The sequence below is a fragment of the Chelonoidis abingdonii genome, chromosome 2 (assembly GCF_003597395.2).
Source record: "Chelonoidis abingdonii isolate Lonesome George chromosome 2, CheloAbing_2.0, whole genome shotgun sequence".
Taxonomy (NCBI): domain Eukaryota; kingdom Metazoa; phylum Chordata; order Testudines; family Testudinidae; genus Chelonoidis; species Chelonoidis abingdonii.
The window spans coordinates 201065780-201086411 of record NC_133770.1 but is presented as its reverse complement, the minus strand read 5'-3'; the positions used below and the strand labels follow the sequence as shown (position 1 = coordinate 201086411).

The window sequence follows — 20632 nt, the reverse complement described above, 5'->3', positions numbered from 1 at the left end:
AAATAGTATTGGAACACTTTTATTCTCAATAAGTTTAGAGGGAAGATTCCTGCAGATAATACCCCAGTACTTTTTTGCCTCAGTGAAAAATTCAGATCCTAGTAGGGTCAACTCAGCTTTTCACCCTTCAGCTGTGGTCCATATAGTGACCAACTACTCAGATAAGCAGTCCTATATTTCGGTTGGAATATTTATCTGAATATGGTGACCACAGGTGGCTGGTTAAGCAGCAGTTCTGCAGAAAAGGATCCGGGGATTACAGTGGATGAGAAGCTGGATATGAGTCAGCAGTGTGCCCTTGTTGCCAAGAAGGCCAACAGCATATTGGGCATTGTTAGTAGGAGCATTGTCAACAAATTGAGGGAAGTGATTATTCCCCTCTATTCATCACTGATGAGGCCACACCTGGAGTATTGTGTCCAGTTTTGGTCCCCCCCACTACAGAAGGGATATGGACAAATTGAAGAGAGTCCAGCGGAGGGCAACGAAAATGACTAGGGGGCTGGGGCACATGACTTGTGAGGAGAGGCTGAGGGAACTGGGGTTATTTAGTCTGCAGAAGAGAAGAATGAGGGGGGATTTGATAGCAGCCTTCAATTACCTGAAGGAGGGTTCCAAAGAGGATGCAGCTCGGCTGTTCTCAGTGGTGGCAGATGACAGAACAAGAAGCAAAGATCTCGAGTTGCAGTGGCGGAGGTCTAGGTTTGATATTAGGAAACACTATTTCACTAGGAGGGTGGTGAAGCACTGGAATGGGTTACATAGGGAGGTGGTGGAATCTCCATCCTTAGGCCCAACTTGACAAAGCCCTGGCTGGGATGATTTAGTTGGTGTGGACTAGATGACCTCCTGGGGTCCCTTCCAACCCTAATATTCTATGATTCTATGATTCTGTGAGGTGGTCCCATTGTAGGGCAGAGGAGATGAAGGGATGTCAGATAAATCTCAAAAATTAAGATGCTATCTAGAACCGTTGAAAAATATAAACACTTTCCTTTTTTTAGTTTTCATAAACCAAAACCCAGCTTTTTTTGGCTGATTAACTTTTCTTCCAAAAAATTGAAAATTTTCAAGTTCAGCGGACGCTATGTGCCAAAACTTTCATTTAGTTGAACATCTAATTTTGCATAGCAAAAAAATGTTGAAGACATTTTTGACAAGTCCTAGTGCTATCTGTTTTTCATGGTATTGAATATCCCATAGATTCCAAGGCTAGAAAGTACATGACCATCTAGTCTGACCTCCAGTATAACACAGGACGTTTCATAGAAGAGTACGGGCTTGCTTCAATTTTGTTGGCCAAAATTTCCCCTTTCTCAGCTCTTGTGTAGCATGCTTTCCGCTTCTCTTAGCTGTTATGCTCAATTTAGGCATGGGTTTTGAGCAGGGTGGGAGGGATGTGTGTGTGTGTTTACACAGAAAAATATATGTTTGGTTATTTTTTGTGAGGGAGTAAATTTGTAAAAAAGTGAACATGCTTGCATGCAAATACACACCAATATTTATTTTGATATATTTAAATAATAAAATATAAATATTAAATATGTATATATTTGTCTATGGGATATGAGACAATATCAAATAATTTATTATTAACGACACATTGACTGTATAGGGAATACTTTAAATTAATAAATTATAAAAACTCTCTTAAGCAAATGTAACTTCCTCCTCCTACCTCTCAGTTAGATAAGAACTTTAATCCTCCAAGGAAATTGCATGTGCTGGTAATGAAAGTAGTTCAGAAATATACATGAATAATATTAATTAAATTAAAAAGGTTATGATTTCTTAGGGACTAAATATTAGCCATCTTTTAAGATATTACTGTTTTACATCCACAACAAACCCAGAACAGTGAGTGACATAGGAAAACTTTGTGCAAATGCATTTCAGATACAAATCTTTGAAACAGCTCCTTGGACCTCTGCTGCACCTGCAGTAGCTATTTAATGAGACCTTCTTTCAACACATAGAAATTAAACCACTTGATTTATCTCTATTACTAGTTTCCAAGGATTCTGTGCCAAGGCATGTTTCAAGATGATTTCTGAGAATGAGAAGAAAGATTCGTGTGTGTAAGCCCTTATCTGTCTGAAAAAAGAAGAGAACCCTGCTGCTCACTCACCTTCAGTAATCTAGGAGCTGCTGCTGCTGCAGCTATTTCTAATGCCATGAGCCAAAGAAAACCTAGATGTCTAATATATATCTTATAAATAAGTCAACAAAACCTAAGTTACCCTCACATATTTCTAAATCAAGAAGTGATTTTGTGTTGCAAGGTGTTTTTTTCCTTCCTGGTTCTTATTTTTCCCCCTGAAGATAGAATTAGGCCATGGCTGACAAGCAGACACGAGAAAAGCATTGAGAGTCATTTTCCTATTTAAGAGTATTAATGCAAAGAGCAAACAAAAGCATTACAAACAATGGGTTTATTGTTCTTCCACTCATCTGTCAAGTGTATACTGAGACTCAGTGCAGCCAAATGTCTCTGTGTTTCGTAAATGGCAATATTCAATTTTCTCACCACTTGTTTTTGTTAAATTAAAACACCTTTCAAGATGTTATGTTAGCTACACATACCATCTTCAGAACGTTGTTTTCTGTACTGCAAAGAGATGGGATGGGAGAATATAGACTTGCATTTCACTAACAGAAAATTGTTTTTATTCTAGACTCTCGCCTCTTTTTTCAGGTCTTAAGTCTTATAAACAACTCAGCCTAGAATCCAAATGAACAACATAAAAGGAGATTATTTAGGGCCAGACTGTGAATTCTTTACGCATACTGGAAAGCGGTTGCTTACATGACTAGTCCCATTGACTTCAGTGGCCTACTTCTGGACTATATTGTCTGTTACCATGAGACCTAAGAAAGGGACAGTGCATAATTGGATTACTCTAGAGGCACACTAGGGACACAGTTGTGACTCTCAGTCACGGTTCAGTCCTTGTTTCTCCCTTGCTCGAGGAGAAATAAACTGTGTCATCACTATACCCGGTGCAGCGTACATCCCACTCAGCACCAGCTCAGTTTCATTGGGCAGTACTCTCCCCGCTTTCTTGCCTGTCCACCTATGCCAGAAAGGAGCCAGAGGACCTGTGATGGCTACTCTCTCTCCCAGGTGCAGATCAGCAATGCAGATAGCCCAGAAGTGGGAGTAAGGAGGTATTTTACACTCTTCATGTGGGTTCATAAGTCAGTTCGCTATTAAGCCCTTCTCACCAGTTCAAAGGGTTCACATTGTGGCCCATGAATATTGTCTTTCATTGTACCCCTCACCACTGACTTCTACATTTCAGTTCAGTCCTCTTTTTCTTTGAGTGCTTGTCCCTATGTGTAGTACACTTTGGCAGCACCCACTCAGTTCACCCATGCTCCCCTCCTCTCCTTGTGCTCACCACCAAGCATAGAAAGGGGGCTGCCAAACTGCTGCCGGACTATGTACACAGTGGGCAAAGTCACTGGTGTCTTGGAGTCCCTTGGCTTCTGGGAGGACAAGGGAAAGGTTTGCATATGGGTCCAGTTCATTCCCCCACTGCTAATGAGGACTATGACGACAGACACATCCCTGACAGAGTGGGGAACCCACCTGGAAGGGGTAGGTGGTCCAAGCAATGTGGTCCCCTCAGGAGTTAATGCTCCACATCTGCATGCTTGAGTGGACAATAGTCCAGTTAGTCTGTGAGTATTTCTTGCCTTTCATTTTCAGTCAGTCAATCTTGGTGCTACTGGACAACATGACAGTGATCTGTTATGTCAACAAGCAGGAAGGGGCATGTCCCTTGCAACTCACTGGAACACATGCATACTCCTGCAAGTTGCCATGACTGCCATCCATCTGCCAGGGGTTCAAAATATCCTGGCAGATTCTCTCAGGAGACATATCTTCAGAGATCACAGGTGGGAACTTGATGGCCTGACCCTGTGGGAGTTATTTCGTGAGTAGGGTCACCTGACCACAGGCTTGTTTGCATTCGGACGTGAACAGAAAGTGCAAGGACTTAAGGTTGTTGATGCGCTTGTCAGCCTTCTTACTGCCTTCTCCTGGTATGAGACTGTTACCTGGGATCCACACTCCTTCTCAGTTTCATGAATTTATCACTTCATCTATTTTTATTAGCAACACTGCAGCTGTGCAACTGTTTCATCTTTCTTAACAAAGTCCAATTTCTAACTATTCCTAACTATTTGATGTTTTCTCTTCCAGTTAATGGTGGCTGAATACACAAAATGGCTGTGGTTATGTCAAGTCCAGTTCTCTCATAACAAGACCTCTTGACAAAAAACAAGGGGAGGACTCACTATCCCAGCCTATTCAAAGAGGTCTCCTAGACTCTGTCTTGTTTGTGGAGAGGATGAAGGGAAGAGGCTGTTTCTGCCCAGGGGATGTCAAAGTGGATCTTATATCAGAGGGGTAGCCGTGTTAGTCTGAATCTGTAAAAGCAGCAGAGAATCCTGTGGCACCTTATAGACTAACAGACATCCTGCAGCAAAAAAACTTCAGGACCAGACTTCAAAGAGAAACTGCTGAGCTTCTATTCATCTGCAAATTTGACACCATCAGCTCAGGATTAAACAAAGACTGTGAATGGATTGCCAACTACAAAACCAGTTTCTCCTCCCTTGGTTTTCACACCTCAACTGCTAGAACAGGGCCTCATCCTCCCTGATTGAACTAACCTCATTATCTCTAGCTTGCTTGCTAGCATATATATATACCTACCCCTGGAAATTTCCACTACCTGCATCTGACGAAGTGGATATTCACCCATGAAAGCTCATGATCCAAAACGTCTGTTAGTCTATAAGGTGCCACAGGATTCTCTGCTGCTTTTAAAGTGGATCTTGGATCACTCACATAGTACTCTGCTACAAACTGAACAATGACCCTCTTGGGGGCAGTGTGAGAGCATGCTCGACAAGATCCCTGGCAGCCTTAATGTCACTTAAGGATATCCCTAGTACTGACATCTGCAGAGCAGCAGGCTGGGTCTCTGTGCACGCTTGCACGAGACATCATTTGCTGGTGGAAGCATCTGCCTTAGATGCCTCCCTGGGAAGGGCAGTCCTGCATTTTGTAGTGGCACAGGGCTCCAGGCACTCACTTCCTCAAGAGAAACATGGCTTGTGAATTACCTGAAGTGTACTACATGTAGGGAAAAACACTTGAAGAAGGAAAGGTTACTTACCTTGTAGTAACTGGAGTTCTTCTAGATATGATGTGTCTATGTGTAATGAACTACTCAGCCACCTTTCCCACTGCTTCAGATTCTGTCATGGAAACTAGCAGTAAGAAGGAACTGACAGCCCCCTTTGGACTTTCCTCATAGTATGAGGAGAGTGGGGCTTCATTGCTAGGAAAAATTATTCACACCAGGGGGCATGAAGCTCATGTACGATGTGAAATGCACTACACACAGTAACAACACATCTTGAAGAACTTCAGCTATTACAAGATGAATGATCTTTTTTTTCCCTCTTAGTGAGCTAAGTTCCCTGCTCCTGCTTTATTCTCAGTTTTAAAAATAGGCTTGAAGAACACTCTTACGTGTAAACGTTCCTCATATTTTTGGAAAGTTCCACAGTCTCCTAAATAAGGGTGAAAGAGTTGTAATCAGAACTGTCTTTTGATAGCAAGTTTCCAATTTAACTAGGGTCTGAGTTGTAATTCAGGACAGCGCTATTGAATTTTTAAACCTTTTCACCCGTTGTGATATCCAGTCATCCAGACTAATTCTCAAGTTTTGTTTTTCTTGATGGGAAAATGCTACATGATTGGAATAGGGTTCACCTTTTCACACTTTTTATATAGGCATTTAGGCTCCGGTTCAACAAAGTGCATGATTTGCTGAGTCATGGCCTCTGCAGGAAATCTTGGCCTTACTGAAGACAAGGACAAAATTTCTATTAACTTCAATAGGTACAGGATTTCACCCTCAGTTCTAGAGGTTTACGTTACCTAGGAGTGTTGTCGTTTAAAAAAGCAACAACAACTTCTCAGTACTGATGTAGATGGATGGTCACATGTTTAAGGTGGCTCACCTTGAAAACCACAAATCTAAAACTACCTAATCTATATACAAAGTACAATTTCATTAAAAAAGAAAAGGACGGGAAGGGAAGAATGCTGCATATTATGTTTTGCTTGCTTGAACAAAAAGGGTAAATATTTTCATTAAATCTAGAATATTTTTGGATGAAAAAGATAATTTAGTGTAGAAAATGCAATGATCCATTTCACACTGAGAATAAAAGATAAATGATTAATTTGAGATGCGAATAAAAGATGTATACTCAGAATTTCTAACACTCAGGATTTGATCAGTGTATTTGTGCAGACATTTATTCATTAGGTTATATAGTCTATAGTTATTATCTAAGGAAACTTAAAAGTTCTGTATTATTTTGCCATAGAAACATATTGAGAATTACAAGGGTAAATATGATAAAACAGTCAAATGGAAGGATAGCAGAAGACATACCAAATACATTCTCTAGCTAATACTAGACCTACATGAATGCAAAATTTTACATGACTAAAACTTAATTTATTCTCAGCAAAAGTGCACACAATGTATCATAGTATTAAGATATGATGGCATACTATTGACCCTGAAACAGTACGCTGCCAGTATTTTTGCCATTGGAAAATGGGGCCTGAACCTAACTGTTTAATGTCACGAAGCTCCCATTTCTAGCTCTAATGGATAGCAAGAGGTCATACCTTTGGATCTCCAGTTCAGCACCAATCATTGACCATTCTGAGTCTCATTCCGGCATAATTTTGGGTGAAATGTAGTATATTTGGGGATAAGGGAAGCAAAGAGAGAAACATTTGTGTTTCTTTTAAAAGACAGTTGTGGCAGAGTGCAGGTGATGCTTTCCAAAGTCTTTGTACCCTAAAAATGACACTTGCAACACTGACACCCCCTTTGGCCCAATAAACTCCTGTCAACGAAACAAAAAAAAGGGGCGGGGGGAAGAGTTGAGCAGGGATTTAATAAAGTCTAAAAATTAATCACAGGAAAAGCCCCTACCTCGGGCAGAATATGTACCCTCTGAAAGGTAGACTCCATGAAGTCCACTAGGTACTTCGCCTTTTCTACTGATTTATATGGATGGCGCTCAAATAACGTGGTATCAAATCCTAAGTTAGGATATCAAAGGTATATGATAAGATACTTTTTGTATATAGTTGTGCAGTTATTACATAGATATCACCACTAAATCTGTGGTGGTTTACATAGATGGTATAGAAAGTACCCCCATCTTGCTGCACCAGCTTTGCTTCTGTATAGATAGATTGTTACAGCAATTCCCTCGTCCCATCTTATCTATCAGTATTTTGACCTTTAACAATTACACTTGTCCATAACTGGAGAATAAGACTTATTTTTTGAAATGTTATTGAGGATTAAATAAGTCCCAGACTCTCTGTTTGTATGAATACGAATTCTCATTTGTATGAGACTTGAAGCTCTGATGGCAGAAGAAAGGAAACAGTTAAGACTTATACAGAATGTACTTAATTCCCCTATTCATTTAAGAGATGATTCTTTGATCTCCCAAGAGAAACAAAATCCTTGTCGGGGAAAATTGAATCTGAAACAGGCTGAAGACAGTTTTGAGCCAAATAAATTGTACAATTGACTACATATCATAAGTAGTAGCTGTGTAACTTGATGTAATTGTGTTCAATACATATGTTATTCGTGGGGGAATTCTGCACCATGTGTGCACTCAAAATTCATGACTGGTGCAGAATTCTTTGGTTCTCTGTAGAAAATAATGGGGAAGCAAAGGGAAGCCGCAAGAGTGGTCACATGCTCCTCCCCAGCAGTCCAGGTGCATCATTTCTGGCTCCCAGAGCAGTGGATGGAGAGGTAAATCACCGTGGGGAGGCATCATCCTCCCCAAACAGAGGCAAGGCATGGGAGGTACACGGGGGCATATGCCACTGTCTCCCTATCCCCACCCCTGATTTCTGCAAGTGCAGAACTGCCTGGATGAGGGAGGGTGGTCATTCGGCCACCTGGGAGTGAAAGGAGGAGGATATAGGTGCAGGGACAGTGGGAAGAGGAAGAGGATGGGGTAGAGGACAGTGGAGAAGGGACAGGGGAAGCCAGTCTAGCATGCAGCATCCCCTCTGTAGCTGGAGCTCCCCTGCTAAGCAGGCCCATCAAAACCCCACCCTGATGAGCTCCACCCACTCTTCACCGGGATCACCTTTATCAGCCCTCCACACGGAGACCCTGACCCCACCAAGCTCCATTTCCCCAGCACCTGAAGCATCCTGCTGAGCCCCCCAGAACCAGACCCGCCCCTGCTGAGTCTCAGCCACCTTCATCTGGACCCCCCACCATAGAGTCCTATTGCCCCTGCATCTGGAACCCTCCAACGAGCTCCTGTACATCTAGATCCCCCACTGTGCCACCGGCAGCCAGATTGCCTCACACCACACACCTGGATCCCCTCACACTAAGCCCCTCCACGCTTGGATCCAGCTGGGCTAAGCCAGCTTGTCTCTACCTGGTGCACCTTCCACAGAGGGGCAGGACCCCGGGGTATTTCTGGGGCAGGCCCAGCACTTGCACTGTGTCAGGGTCAGGTGCAGCCTCACCGTTGAGTCCCTGTCTGGGGTGAGGAGAGGCTTCAGGGTGATCTCCCACCTCCCTGCTCCCCACTGCCAGGCTGGAGCCTCCACATTTATATATTGACAAATTTTGCAGAATTTTTAAATATTGTGCACAGAATTTTTTTGGTGCAGAATTCCCAAAGGAATTATATATTGTGTGTCATTGCTGAAAGGGCCCTTTTTGGAGATGTGACTGATATTGTTTATATTATTGCCATGAAGCATATTTTATACATGTTGCCTGCAGTTATTTTACTTTTACACTGTTTTCTTTTCATTTAATAATTGCAGAACTGGAAATAGATTGACGATACTGGGAAGTTGCCTAATTTCTATGACAAATCCTTGTAGCTGACAATGTTTACCATAAAAATATGTTTCTGCCTATTTTCAGACAGCTTTTAGTGTTTCCTCTTTTACACTAAAAAGGAAAAGTATCATTCATACCAAACAATCGTTGTATTTCTTTTTGGCTAAGAGCACTGGAGCCATATTCTGGCACTGTTATTCGTATTGTATAGTTCCTACTCTGAAGAAGAGTACCACTGAAATAAATCGGACTACTTTCTGAGAAAAGTAGTACCCTAGATGAGTAATACTATCAGGAAATCTAGCCTTAAAGACAGAATTCTTTTGCTCACACTGAGTAACATGGTACTGCATGAGTATCACCATTCATTTCAATGGGACTAGTCAGTGAGGTAAATAGGTATGTTGTATAGCTAAATTGCACCAATGTCTAACGGGGTGGGGGTGGAGGGAAGAGAAACACTTTCTATAAAATGTACAATTTCCTCTCATGTTCCCATACCTTCACCAATGTTTTGTTTGGTTTGGTTTTTTACAGGAATTGGCCTGAAACTTAGCCGTTAGCTTATATTGTCAAGATACAGTTTGGATAAGATACCCTTTCTTCCCACCCATGCTGACCCCAGGGAGACCTACTGAAGTATTTTGCCCCAATACTGTACAGCATTTATTAAAATTTGATTTAAATTTTCACATTATTATGAGTATTTAGTTCTTGGTGTTGCCTTATCTAGTGTTAATGCCATTTTAAAAAACTGTATTCTGGAAATGGCTGACATTTTATATAGTTATGAAATTAATGACTAATAACTTTCAGCATTATAGCTAGAACCTTACCAAATTCACTGTCCATTTGGTGAATTTCACAGTCATAGGATTTTTAAAATAGTAAATTTAATGATTTCAGCTATTTAAATCTGAAATTTCACAGTACTGTAATTGTAGGGGTCCTGACCCAAAAAGGATATGTGTGGGGGGGTCACAAGGTTATTGTAGGGGGGTTGCAGTACTGCTACCCTTACTTCTGTGCTGCTGCTGGCGGCAGCACTGCCTTCAGAGCTCAGCAGCTGGAGAGCAGCGACTGCTGGCCAGGAACCCAGCTCTGAAGGCAAAGCTACTGCCAGCAGCAGCACAGAAGTAAGGATGGCATGGTATGGTATTGCCACCCGTACTTCTGCGCTGCAGTCTGTAGAGCTGGGCCCTCAGTCAGTAGCTGCCACTCTCCAGTTGCCTAGGGGCTGAAGGCAGCAAGAAGTAAAGGTGGCAATACTGTGACCCCCCCAAAAATAACTTTGTGACTCCCTCTCTCCCCCCCACCCCACAACTCCCTTTTGGCTTAGGACTCCCAATTTTAGAAACGCTGGTCTCCTCCATGAAATCTATATAATGTAGGGCAAAAGCACACAAAAGACTAGATTTCATGTGGGGAGACCAGATTTCACAATATGTGATGCATTTTTCATGGCTGTGAATTTGATAGGGCCCTAAGTATAGGAGTATTCTAGCATCTTATATGCTCTTCTTTTCTAATACGGATGTATGCAGCATAGTATCAGAGGGGTAGCCGTGTTAGTCTGGATCTGTAAAAGCAGGAAAGAGTCCTGTGGCACCTTATAGACTAACAGACATTTTGGAGCATGAGCTTTCGTGAGTGAATACCCACTTCATCGGATGCACGAAAGCTCATGCTCCAAAACCTCTGTTAGTCTATAAGGTGCTACAGGATTCTTTGCTGCATCTGCAGCATAGTTCATTAAAGGAAAAATTGTACTTGAATACAATATCATATATTTTGGGAAATACTTTAATGAGAAGTAGCATTAATGTGACAAGTCTTTTGCCATGTACTACAATTTTCCAGCCTTGTTAATTTCACTATCTCTTGAGATTTTTAGATTAATGGTTATATGGTAGGAATAAGCATATTGACTAAGCTGACACTTTTGTACAGACTTTCAGATGTGAACAGGGAATTGCCAGGGTAATGCATGCCATTGCATGCTCAAGTGACTACTTAGATACATGACTGGTTATTTTGTAATTGCAGTTACTGTGATTTTTTTAACTCAAACAGGCTGCTTATAGATCTGTCCTTTCCATATCTTTCAGCATCTGTAGAGGAAATGTAGATGGATACTTTAAGTCTAATTTCTGTTTTCTTCCTAAAATATACATTTTCATCTTTAATAACTTGCATTTATTCCATTACTTATTTATTAAGGATCTTTCACCCAGAAATGTATTTAAAGCACTGCAGAAAAAAGGTCATCAAAAGTCTGAAACAGCATAGTAGCTTTAAATCACTTATTTTGACTTAAGCTGCCACACTGTTTTCTGAGTATATACTTCCTTCTCTAACTAACATGGATACCTTTAATTAATGGAAACATTGTCAAATAATTTATTTAAAAATATTAATTAAATATTTTTTCTCAAGTCTTCAGAAGTTATGATAGTTTTATAAAATGAAGTACTAGTTAAAAAAAAATTTGGTTGTTGTAGGCTGTACTGCTATTTACTAGTGAAAAATGAGATCACACTTGTGAATTTATTTTATGTGGCTCAATTCAATTAAAAAAAATAGTTCTATGGGGATTCTTTGTCCCCCCATCACCCTCCACACAGAGATTTCTTATTATGGCTGTGTATATTTTTGTAAACATTGGCATGTGTGTTTCTTCAGCTCCCATCTTTCTTCTCCAAAAAGATCTTGCACGTCCAGGTTTCAATGATCCAATTTTGTTTCCAATCTTATTCTGAATGAGAAAATCCAAATGGGTTTGGAATTCTTACAAACAGTTCTGGGAGAGCAATGGTAGCAGAAGTAACTTTTTGTGAGAAATATGTAGAAACTGGTTCCAAGTCAAAGATCCAGCCATTTTAGGTCTGTGTAGCTAGACATAGGCAGGCATTAGGGAAAGCACAAAGAAATAAACCAAATTCATATTATGTACAAGGAAAAGGTTCTTTTATCTCCATACAACTGACAATTTCTTACAAGAGTGGGGAACAGGCTTCCTCATCTTTATTTCAATTCAGTACAAAATCTACTGAGCCATTTGTGTGTTGTTACTGGACTGAATCTGATCTCACATCTTCAAGTCCGTGGTGGTAGTGTGTGCCCAACACTTTGGAGGTCTTTTGTGATTCTAGTATTGATGCCCATAGGACTGTACAATATGCATTTTCAATTTAACCTGAAGTACTGGATTCCTGAGACATGGCACTGGGCTCTTGTGAATCAGGATACAGGGAACAAAATTCACCTTACGTAACTGCAGCAGGTTCTGAACTGTGAGCTAGAGCAGAAATGGCATATTCCTTCAGCCACTGACCTGGAAGCTCAGGGAAAACTGCAGGGAAACCTGCCTAAAAATCTTGCAACTAACAAGATTGTATTTTCAAAAGAACCGACTTCAGGCTGCTGCTAGTTACATTTCTCTTGGAAGAAGCAGTGTCAAATTGGGGCCACCTGTCTCCTTACATTTGATCTCACCTTTTGATATTCATATAGCAGAGCAAAATACTTGAATATTAGAGGAAATGAAGATGTGAATATTTTGAGAGTATTCATGGCTGCTTAAAATATGCTTTAGAACATATGGGATAAAGGTGTAAAAGTGGGCAAAGTTCTGCCATGCCAAACAGTGATGGCCACTAAAAAGTTAACCCTTATTGATAGTTAATGCGTAGAATCTGATCCAGATTCCACTGAATTCAATGAGTACTTTGCCACTGATTTCCATGGAAGCAGGATTGGATTCACTGGAATAGGTCAGATACTTCAGAATTTCCCTGTGCTTAGAATTAAAAAAAGATTGTGGCACTTCAGAGACTGTCGCAGGGCAATTTGATTCTTAAAAGATGAGCACTGTTAATGTCATAGGTAACAAATTTGGTGTCAGTTACTGTGCACCTCAAAGCATTCTGATTAGCGTTGTCAATTAATCACAGTTAACGCATGCGATTAACTCAAAAAAATTAATCGTGATTAATCACATTGTTAAACAATAGAATACCAATTGAAATTTATGAAATATTTTGGATGTTTTTCTACATTTTCATACATGTTGATTTCTTTTGAAAAACAGAATACAAAGTGCACAGTGCTCACTTTATATTATTATTTTTATTACAAATATTTGAACTGTAAAAATGATAAAATAAATAATATTTTTCTATTCATCTCATACAAGTACTGTAGTGCAACCTCTTTATCATGAAAGTAACTTACAAATGTAGATTTTTCTGGTTATATAACTGCACTCAAAAACAAAACAGTGTAGAACTTTAGAGCCTACAAGTCCACTCGGTCCTACTACTTGTTCAGTCAATTGCTAAGACAAATAAGTTTTTTACGTTCATGGGAAATACTGCTGCCTGCTTCTTATTTACAATGTCACCTGAAAGTGAGAACAGGCTTTCACATGGCACTTTTGTAGCTGGCATTGCAAGGTATTTACATGCCAATTATGCTAAATATTCGTATGCACCTTCATGTTTCGGCCACTATTCCAGAGGACTTGTTTCCATGTTGATGACACTTGTTAAAAAAAATGTGTTAATTAAATTTGTCACTGAACTCCTTAGAGGAGAATTGTATGTCTCCTGTTCTGTTTTACCTGTATTCTGCCATATATTTCATGTTATAGCAGTCTCGGATGATGACCGAGCACGTTTGTTTTAAGAACACTTTCACAGCAGATTTGACAAAACACAAAGAACGCACCAATGTGAGATTTCTAAAAATAGTTAGAGCACTTGACCCAAGGTTTAAGAATCTGAAGTGCCTTCCAAAATCTGAGAGGGACAAGGTGTGGAGTATACTTTCAGAAGTCTTAAAAGAGCAACACTCTGATGCGGAAACTACAGAACCTGAACCACTAAAGAACAAAATTCAACTTTCTGCTACTGACTGAGATGATGAAAATGAACATCCATCAGTCCACTCTGCTTTGGACTGTTATCGAGAGGAACCCATTATCAGCATGGAAGCATGTCCTCTGTAATGGTGGTTGAAGATCAAGGGACATATAAATGTTTAGCATATCTGGCATGTAAATATCTTGTGATGCCAGCTACAACAGTGCCATGTGAATGCCTGTTCTCACTTTCAGGTGACATTGTAACCAAAAGTGGGCAGCAGTATCTCCCATATATATAAACAAACTTATTTGTCTTAGCAATTGACTGAACAAGTGGTAGGACTGAGTGGACTTGTAGGCTCTAAAGTTCTACGTTGTTTTATTTTTGAATGCAGTTTTTTTGTACATAATTCTACATTTGTAAGTTCAACTTTCATGACAAAGATATTGAACTACAGTACTTGTATTAGATATTTCTTTTGTTTTTTTACAGTGCAAATATTTGTAATAAAAATAAATATAAAGTGAGCACTGAACACTTTGTATTCTGTGTTGTAATTCAATATATTTGAAAATCTAGAAAATTTAAATAAATGGTATTCTATTATTGTTTAACAGCGTGATTAATCGTGTAATTAATCACAATTATTTTTTTAATGAGGCGATTAATTGCGATTAATTTTTTTTAATTACTTGACAGCCCTAATTCTAATCTAAATTGCACTGGTTTGGTATTCTGCAGATGTGGAAAAGGAATCTACTACAACTCCCCTAATATATCCATGTGTTATAAGAGGAAATGTGGTTGTAGATTCAAGGGGAATGTAGCCATTTAAAAAAGGTTATTTCAGAGTGTGTGTCAAGGGGGAAAGCTCCACCTAGGCAATCCTGTGCACCCAGAAAGTACTAGGAGTGCATAAGCTGAAACAGCACCTTAGTAGACAATCCAGTTGTGTTTCTGGAAGTGCACATACAGCCCTTCAGTCTTGCAGAAGCTGTTCATTCCAACAACAGAGTCGTTTCAATATTGGAAAATATATATTTATAGGGTATTAAATTGTTAGTTTTTGTAAGAGGGAAACATGGTTTATACACTTACAATATGACAAATGTGACTACAGCCTGATGTAATGATAACTTTAGTATTTTCCTTTACTTAGTTGCACACAAATTTTATTAATTAGTGGTAACAGTTTACCTAAATCTATAAAATTTGTTTTTGCCTGAGGTTTATGTAAGTATAATATATTCTTCAACTATTTGGCTATAAGTTCATGATTCATATATTTCTATGTATTTTATACTTTCCAAAAAGTTTCCAAATTTAAACTATTAAACACAACTTCCCTTGGCTGTGCCTGATTTTGTGGGAGTACAGTCGAAGTTAATCACCACTGAGGTGTAACAACTTGCAGTAATAGCTACAATCAAGGAATGAATTGAATCTGATTAACACAGTGGGTTGCAGCGAGAGATTGGCCCAAACTAAACGTCGCTATTTGGAATTTTTTAATCTGGATCCCAACCTTCAGAGTCTAGAAATGCCTTTTCGATAAAGAAGATTTACAAGGAGCAGTCACAAGAAACCTGCATGTTTCCTTTCAGTAGGGTTGTGTTTTTTCCACCTGTCATGAATTTGACTTCAGGAGACATATGGCTTAAGAACTTACTCACTGCTTTCAAAGTTTTTCCGTAAAAGTCCTCCTTTAACTATAGTGACATTAGGCTGGGTTCATGAACACAGTATTGATTTGTGCACATTTCTTTTTCTCTTTTAGATGTTTGTTCGAGAGGCAGAATGGCTTTGCATTTACCATCTCCTCACAGATCTGTCTTATTTACTGTTAAATTTATAAGACAAACCCATTGTTGAATCTCTGGGTACTGGAACAGTTCAGTGCTGTAAGAAAACGTATATTTTTGACAAAATAAATTACCTCAGGAAAAATGACAGCCACTGTATGGTGCTATAAAAGTCATTAAACTTGGATTTTATCAGACACATAAGGATGTGAATTTGATAGTTGAGTTTGCTCCATTCTCTTAGTTTCCATCATATTGATATCTAGGGACTGTAAGCAAAAGCAACCCAGTTAATCTTAATAATCAGGATGGATTTAGAGTAACAATAATGTTTCTTTTGAGATAATTTTACATTAAAATAATTTTAAATTAAATTATTTCCATCAAGTAGGATTTGCTGAAAGATACTTTCTGAACAGCCTTCCCTGACCCATTCACCCACACAGAGAAAGTTTTGCAACTGGGAAAAGTTGGTGGCTGTCCTGGGTGAGTGAGTTGATTTCTAGCAAAATGAGCTTTTTTACACTTTCCGCCTATTTCTAATCAATTCAGGAGCCATGGTCCAATTCTTTTTTTAGAAAAGGTCCATAAATCAAGGCAAAACAGCGTGTATGCGATTTTTTTTGTTGTTTTTTTGCTGGTTTTGAAACAGAAGTTATTAGTCTTAACTCAATCACAGAAATAGCCTGTTGATCAAAGACTTATTTCATGTTGTACTTTCTTTTGAGTAAAATATTTCATGAATTCCACTGATGTCTTTGTTTATGGTTATTTTCAGAACTGGAAGCAGAGGAGTGGTGCAAACATCTTTGCATAGAGTGTCTAGGAACCAGGCTCAATGATATAAGCCTTGGGGAGCCAGATTTGCTTGCTGCTGGAGTCCAGAGAGAACAAAATGGTAAGTAGCCATCTGATCTGGCCCTTCCAAATATTTCTGTATAGTTCTTCCTAACCGTGAACAACAGTCTACATTTGTTTTTTCTTCACATCTACTAGAATAAGGAAAAATTGACCAGATGCAAGAAGGAGAGAAAATTCTGACTAACTCTAATTGCAAGTCCATGACAAATATGATGTGTATATATCGAGACACTCATACACACTGTCTCTCTGTCTCTCTCACTATGGTCACATTTAGAAAATTAATATAATGACTTCTTTGGAGAATGAAAGAAAACAGCAGACATTCTAAAATAGTCCCTGAAAAAATTGATGAACATTTGAAAAAGTCACCCTTTGGCTCAGAAAACATCTTCTTGTTATATGTTCATACAGTGCCTAATACAATGGTGCCAGGACCTCGAAGTGCTACCACATACAAATAATAAATATAATGGTGGGGCATAGTCCGCTGAGAAGAAAGTCTCTAGCTTTCCAGAAAATGCACAGGCAATTGGACGTTGGTGCTTGAAATCTGCAAGAATTAAACAAAATCTTCTGTTTTAGAGTCATTTAACATCCAAATTCATAGCCCTCTTTTATCAATCATTCTTATTTCTTGGAACAAAGTCCATGTTTTTTAACAAAGTAATGCAAAGAAGCTTAGGGCTTGTCTATACTTACGTTTTATAGCTCTCTAACTTGCTGGCTCAGGGGTGTGACAGCGCTTTGAAGTTTCCAGTGTAGCCATGTCCCCCGATAGCTATAAAATAGTATAAGTACCTGTATCGTTGCCTCAGCTTTGCAAACAAAATTACATCATTAAATTATGGAAGGACTACCATTTTCTAAATGTTATTTTATTTATTAACTTGTGGCAGTGTCCTGGATGCATTTGAATCCAGTAAATGAAACATGGAGAAAGCCAGAAGTATGACATCCTACTAGTTCTAGGAAAGGATGTTGCTCAGGTCCATTTCAAATAAATCTGGGGCCTTTGTGAAGCTGTTTGTTTGGATCACTCACTGCAAGACACAAGATTTAGCATGTAATATGGTTCACCTTCACAACGGCCTCAGAGCACTATACTAGGTACAGGAGGGTGGATTGACAGCCACGTGGGGAGTTGAGGGTGATCAGGAATATATCCAGGAAAAAAACCACAAACACACTCTTTTTCTATCATCTACCATATATGTATAAGTTCTTATATTGTAGAACAAGTGTGTTATGTGTTTGAGAGGAGGAGTTATGGGACCAGTAGATGGAGGTTTCCTCAAAGATGAAGAGGAACAAACCTGAGATCTGCTCAAATGAGTTGCAATAAAAGGAGAAACATCTCTATTCCCTAGAGGTCTCAATATATCATCACAGAGCTTTGAGTCAGTGTCCTGCTGCTTTGTGTCATAAGCAGTGAATATCACAATGAGATTTCTCAGCTTGTGCCTGATAGAGTGGGACTCTCATCATATAGGATCCCCTGAAGATCAAGGTTGAACAGCTCAGTTTGAATTGGCCTTGATGCAGTTGCTGTAGTATAACAATTAATTGTATTGCTACTGACTACTAAAAATTGGCACGTAAAAATAATTAGCATCTTTATTGTCCTGTTGTAAATTAATGGAATGAAACAAATACAATTAGCTTGGAGGCATGGGGCCTTGATGTGGATCACATCGATAAGACAGCAAGGGGTATGATTAGTGGTACCTCTTCAAGCAAAGGGGGGGTGAATGAAATCAAAATGTCAAGAACATTCTGTACTGAGTCATTAGTTACAGTACCTCAGACAATGCAATTTTGATACATATGCCCCAGTATAGAATTCTCTGTTTAAATTAGCATCTTTAAAACTCAGTTGCTATCCTAGTTACTTGCTTAATGCAAAGCAAGTGCTTGTTTTCTTAAAATCGTACAAAGAAGCAGGGCCGGCTCTAACTTTTTTGCCGCCCCAAGCAAAAAAAGACCTCTGCCCCACTGTAACACCCCCCCCCCGTGAGCGCCGCGCCGCTGAACCCCCCCCAGTATTGCAACCGCCCAAGCCCCCACCCTACCTGAGTGCTTGCGCCGCCCAAGCCCCTGCCCCCCGAACGCTGCCCAAGCCCCCGCCCCCTCCAAGTGCTGCACCGCCGAAACAAAAACAAACAAACAAGAAAAACCCTCCAGCGCCGCCCCACTGAACTAAAAAAACACCCCAAAAAAACAAAAACAAGCGCTGCCCTGCCCCAAGGTGCCGCCCCAAGCACGTGCTTGGTCGGCTGGTGCTTAGAGCCGGCCCTGCAAAGAAGACCAGATGCTATAATTATTGGCATCAGTCCACCCTTTTGGTTCACATAGCTGCCACTGTAAGAGCTTGCAGATGCGCTCAGTTGTCTTCAACAGGGTTTTGTTTTTTGTTTGTTTGCTTTTTACTAAAATAAGTTAAATAGAACTGTGGGTCTTATGAACTAAGATTACCTTAGTTACTCTAAACTTGGAGGCCTTCTTCCTAACATGACGGTGTAATAGAAGAGATTAATAATTTCTGAGGAAATAGTTTGGTGATCTGTGATAGAAATGTCAAATTTAAAAAATATTTTTCTTTAATTCAGTGTTGCAAAATAATAAGTTCTACCAGTTTGCAAGATTCTAGCTCATAAGGGCTCACTTTCAAACATTGTAGCTCAAAGAGCACTTGAAATCCATAGAAAGACTGATGCGTTTCTGATGACCTGAAATTGAAAGGTCAAAGTTTAAATTTTCTGCCCATAAAAAGCAACAGTATATAACAAATTTCAAGATTCTTGCTCCCTGTGAAAATGGCAATTAATTGTCAGACTCAAGTCTGTTACAAATGACTGCGTTATATAGGTGTTATGTAATTGTGCTTAACACTTATATAGCACCTTTCAAGCCAGTATTTTATAAGCATTAATATCCTCACAGCATCCTTCTGAGTTACGTTAATATTAATGCACAGAGTGACAGAAAAAGATGGAAAGACACACCTGAATCTTAGCAGCAGAGCCAGGAATAGAACCCAAAGTCTCTACTCCTAGTTTCCTTTTCTTACTACTGGCATGTACAGTTTTCTGAAAATTTTCAGGGCTATTCTCTCAGGAAGAGAGATATGGCTGAACAAGAGGTACCGATCTACTGGCTCTTGTTAACAGCTAAGGTTGTGACAGAATTTTCAGTTTAATTATACTTTCAGTTTTAACTTACTATTGATATTTTGTAAACTAAAATAATTGCAACATGGTGACATGATATAACATCACAACGTTAATATCTTTATATCTTGGCAAGACAGTACTGTCAGATGCAATCCTACTCTGCTATCATTTGCAAATGGGCCCATATCCCTAAACATCTGCTGAACATACTTTGCCACAGTGAGGTACAGACTTTACTGATAAGTAATTACTGCCACTTAAAGAAACACTAACTTAATAACAGTTTTCTTTCATAAATAATTTGGTTTTTCCATGGTAGCGGTCTTAATATGTTACGTCCCTCATCTCCTCTAATATTTCCATGCTACCCTCCCTTTCTCTGGAGTTTGTGAATTCTGTGTTGAGATCATTTGTATTCTATAAATCGGTATGGCCACTTGTTAATGTAGATTGAAAGGGCAGCGGAGCACTTGCCATATGAGCCAGGGAGGAGAGGGAGATGTGGAGATAGCAGTCCATCCAAGGTAAGGACGAATGGAGTTCTCTGTCCCCATTTCCCCTTGGTTTAGCTCCTGGTTATGACAGAACAGCAGCTGGAAGGGCCTAGCTTTCAAGTTTTGCGGTAAGTTGTGTGACAAAGAACCAAGCTTGCATTGGTGGCTTCCGGACAGATTCAGTGGCCTCAGAAGCTTGCTAAGGCCCTCAGTGTGACCTCCCTTTCTCAGGGCTTGGCTACACTTGCAAATTGCAGTGCCGGTGAGGGGGTTACAGTGCTGCAACTTACCAGGTGTCCACACTTACAGAGCTCAGCCAGCCCTGCAACTCCCTTCCTGCAGCGCTGGCTGTACACCTGGTCTGCTACGGGTGTAGTGAATCCAGCGCTGCTGATGCAGCGTTGCTCATCAGGTGTGGACACTCACCAGTGCTGTTATTGGCCTCCAGGGTATTAGGAGGTATCCCACAATTCCTGTATACAACAAACC

General features: G+C 39.8%; 1 protein-coding gene across 1 annotated transcript in view; it reads left to right on the top strand.

Annotated features, from left to right (window-relative positions):
* The window catches only part of DOK6 (docking protein 6), a 447057-nt gene that overhangs the window by 222709 nt on the left and 203716 nt on the right, over positions 1-20632 (top strand). Inside the window, exon 4 of the mRNA XM_032803415.2 lies at positions 16394-16513. Within this exon, the coding sequence (XP_032659306.1) occupies positions 16394-16513 (120 nt within the window). The remainder of the gene's footprint in view (positions 1-16393; positions 16514-20632) is intronic.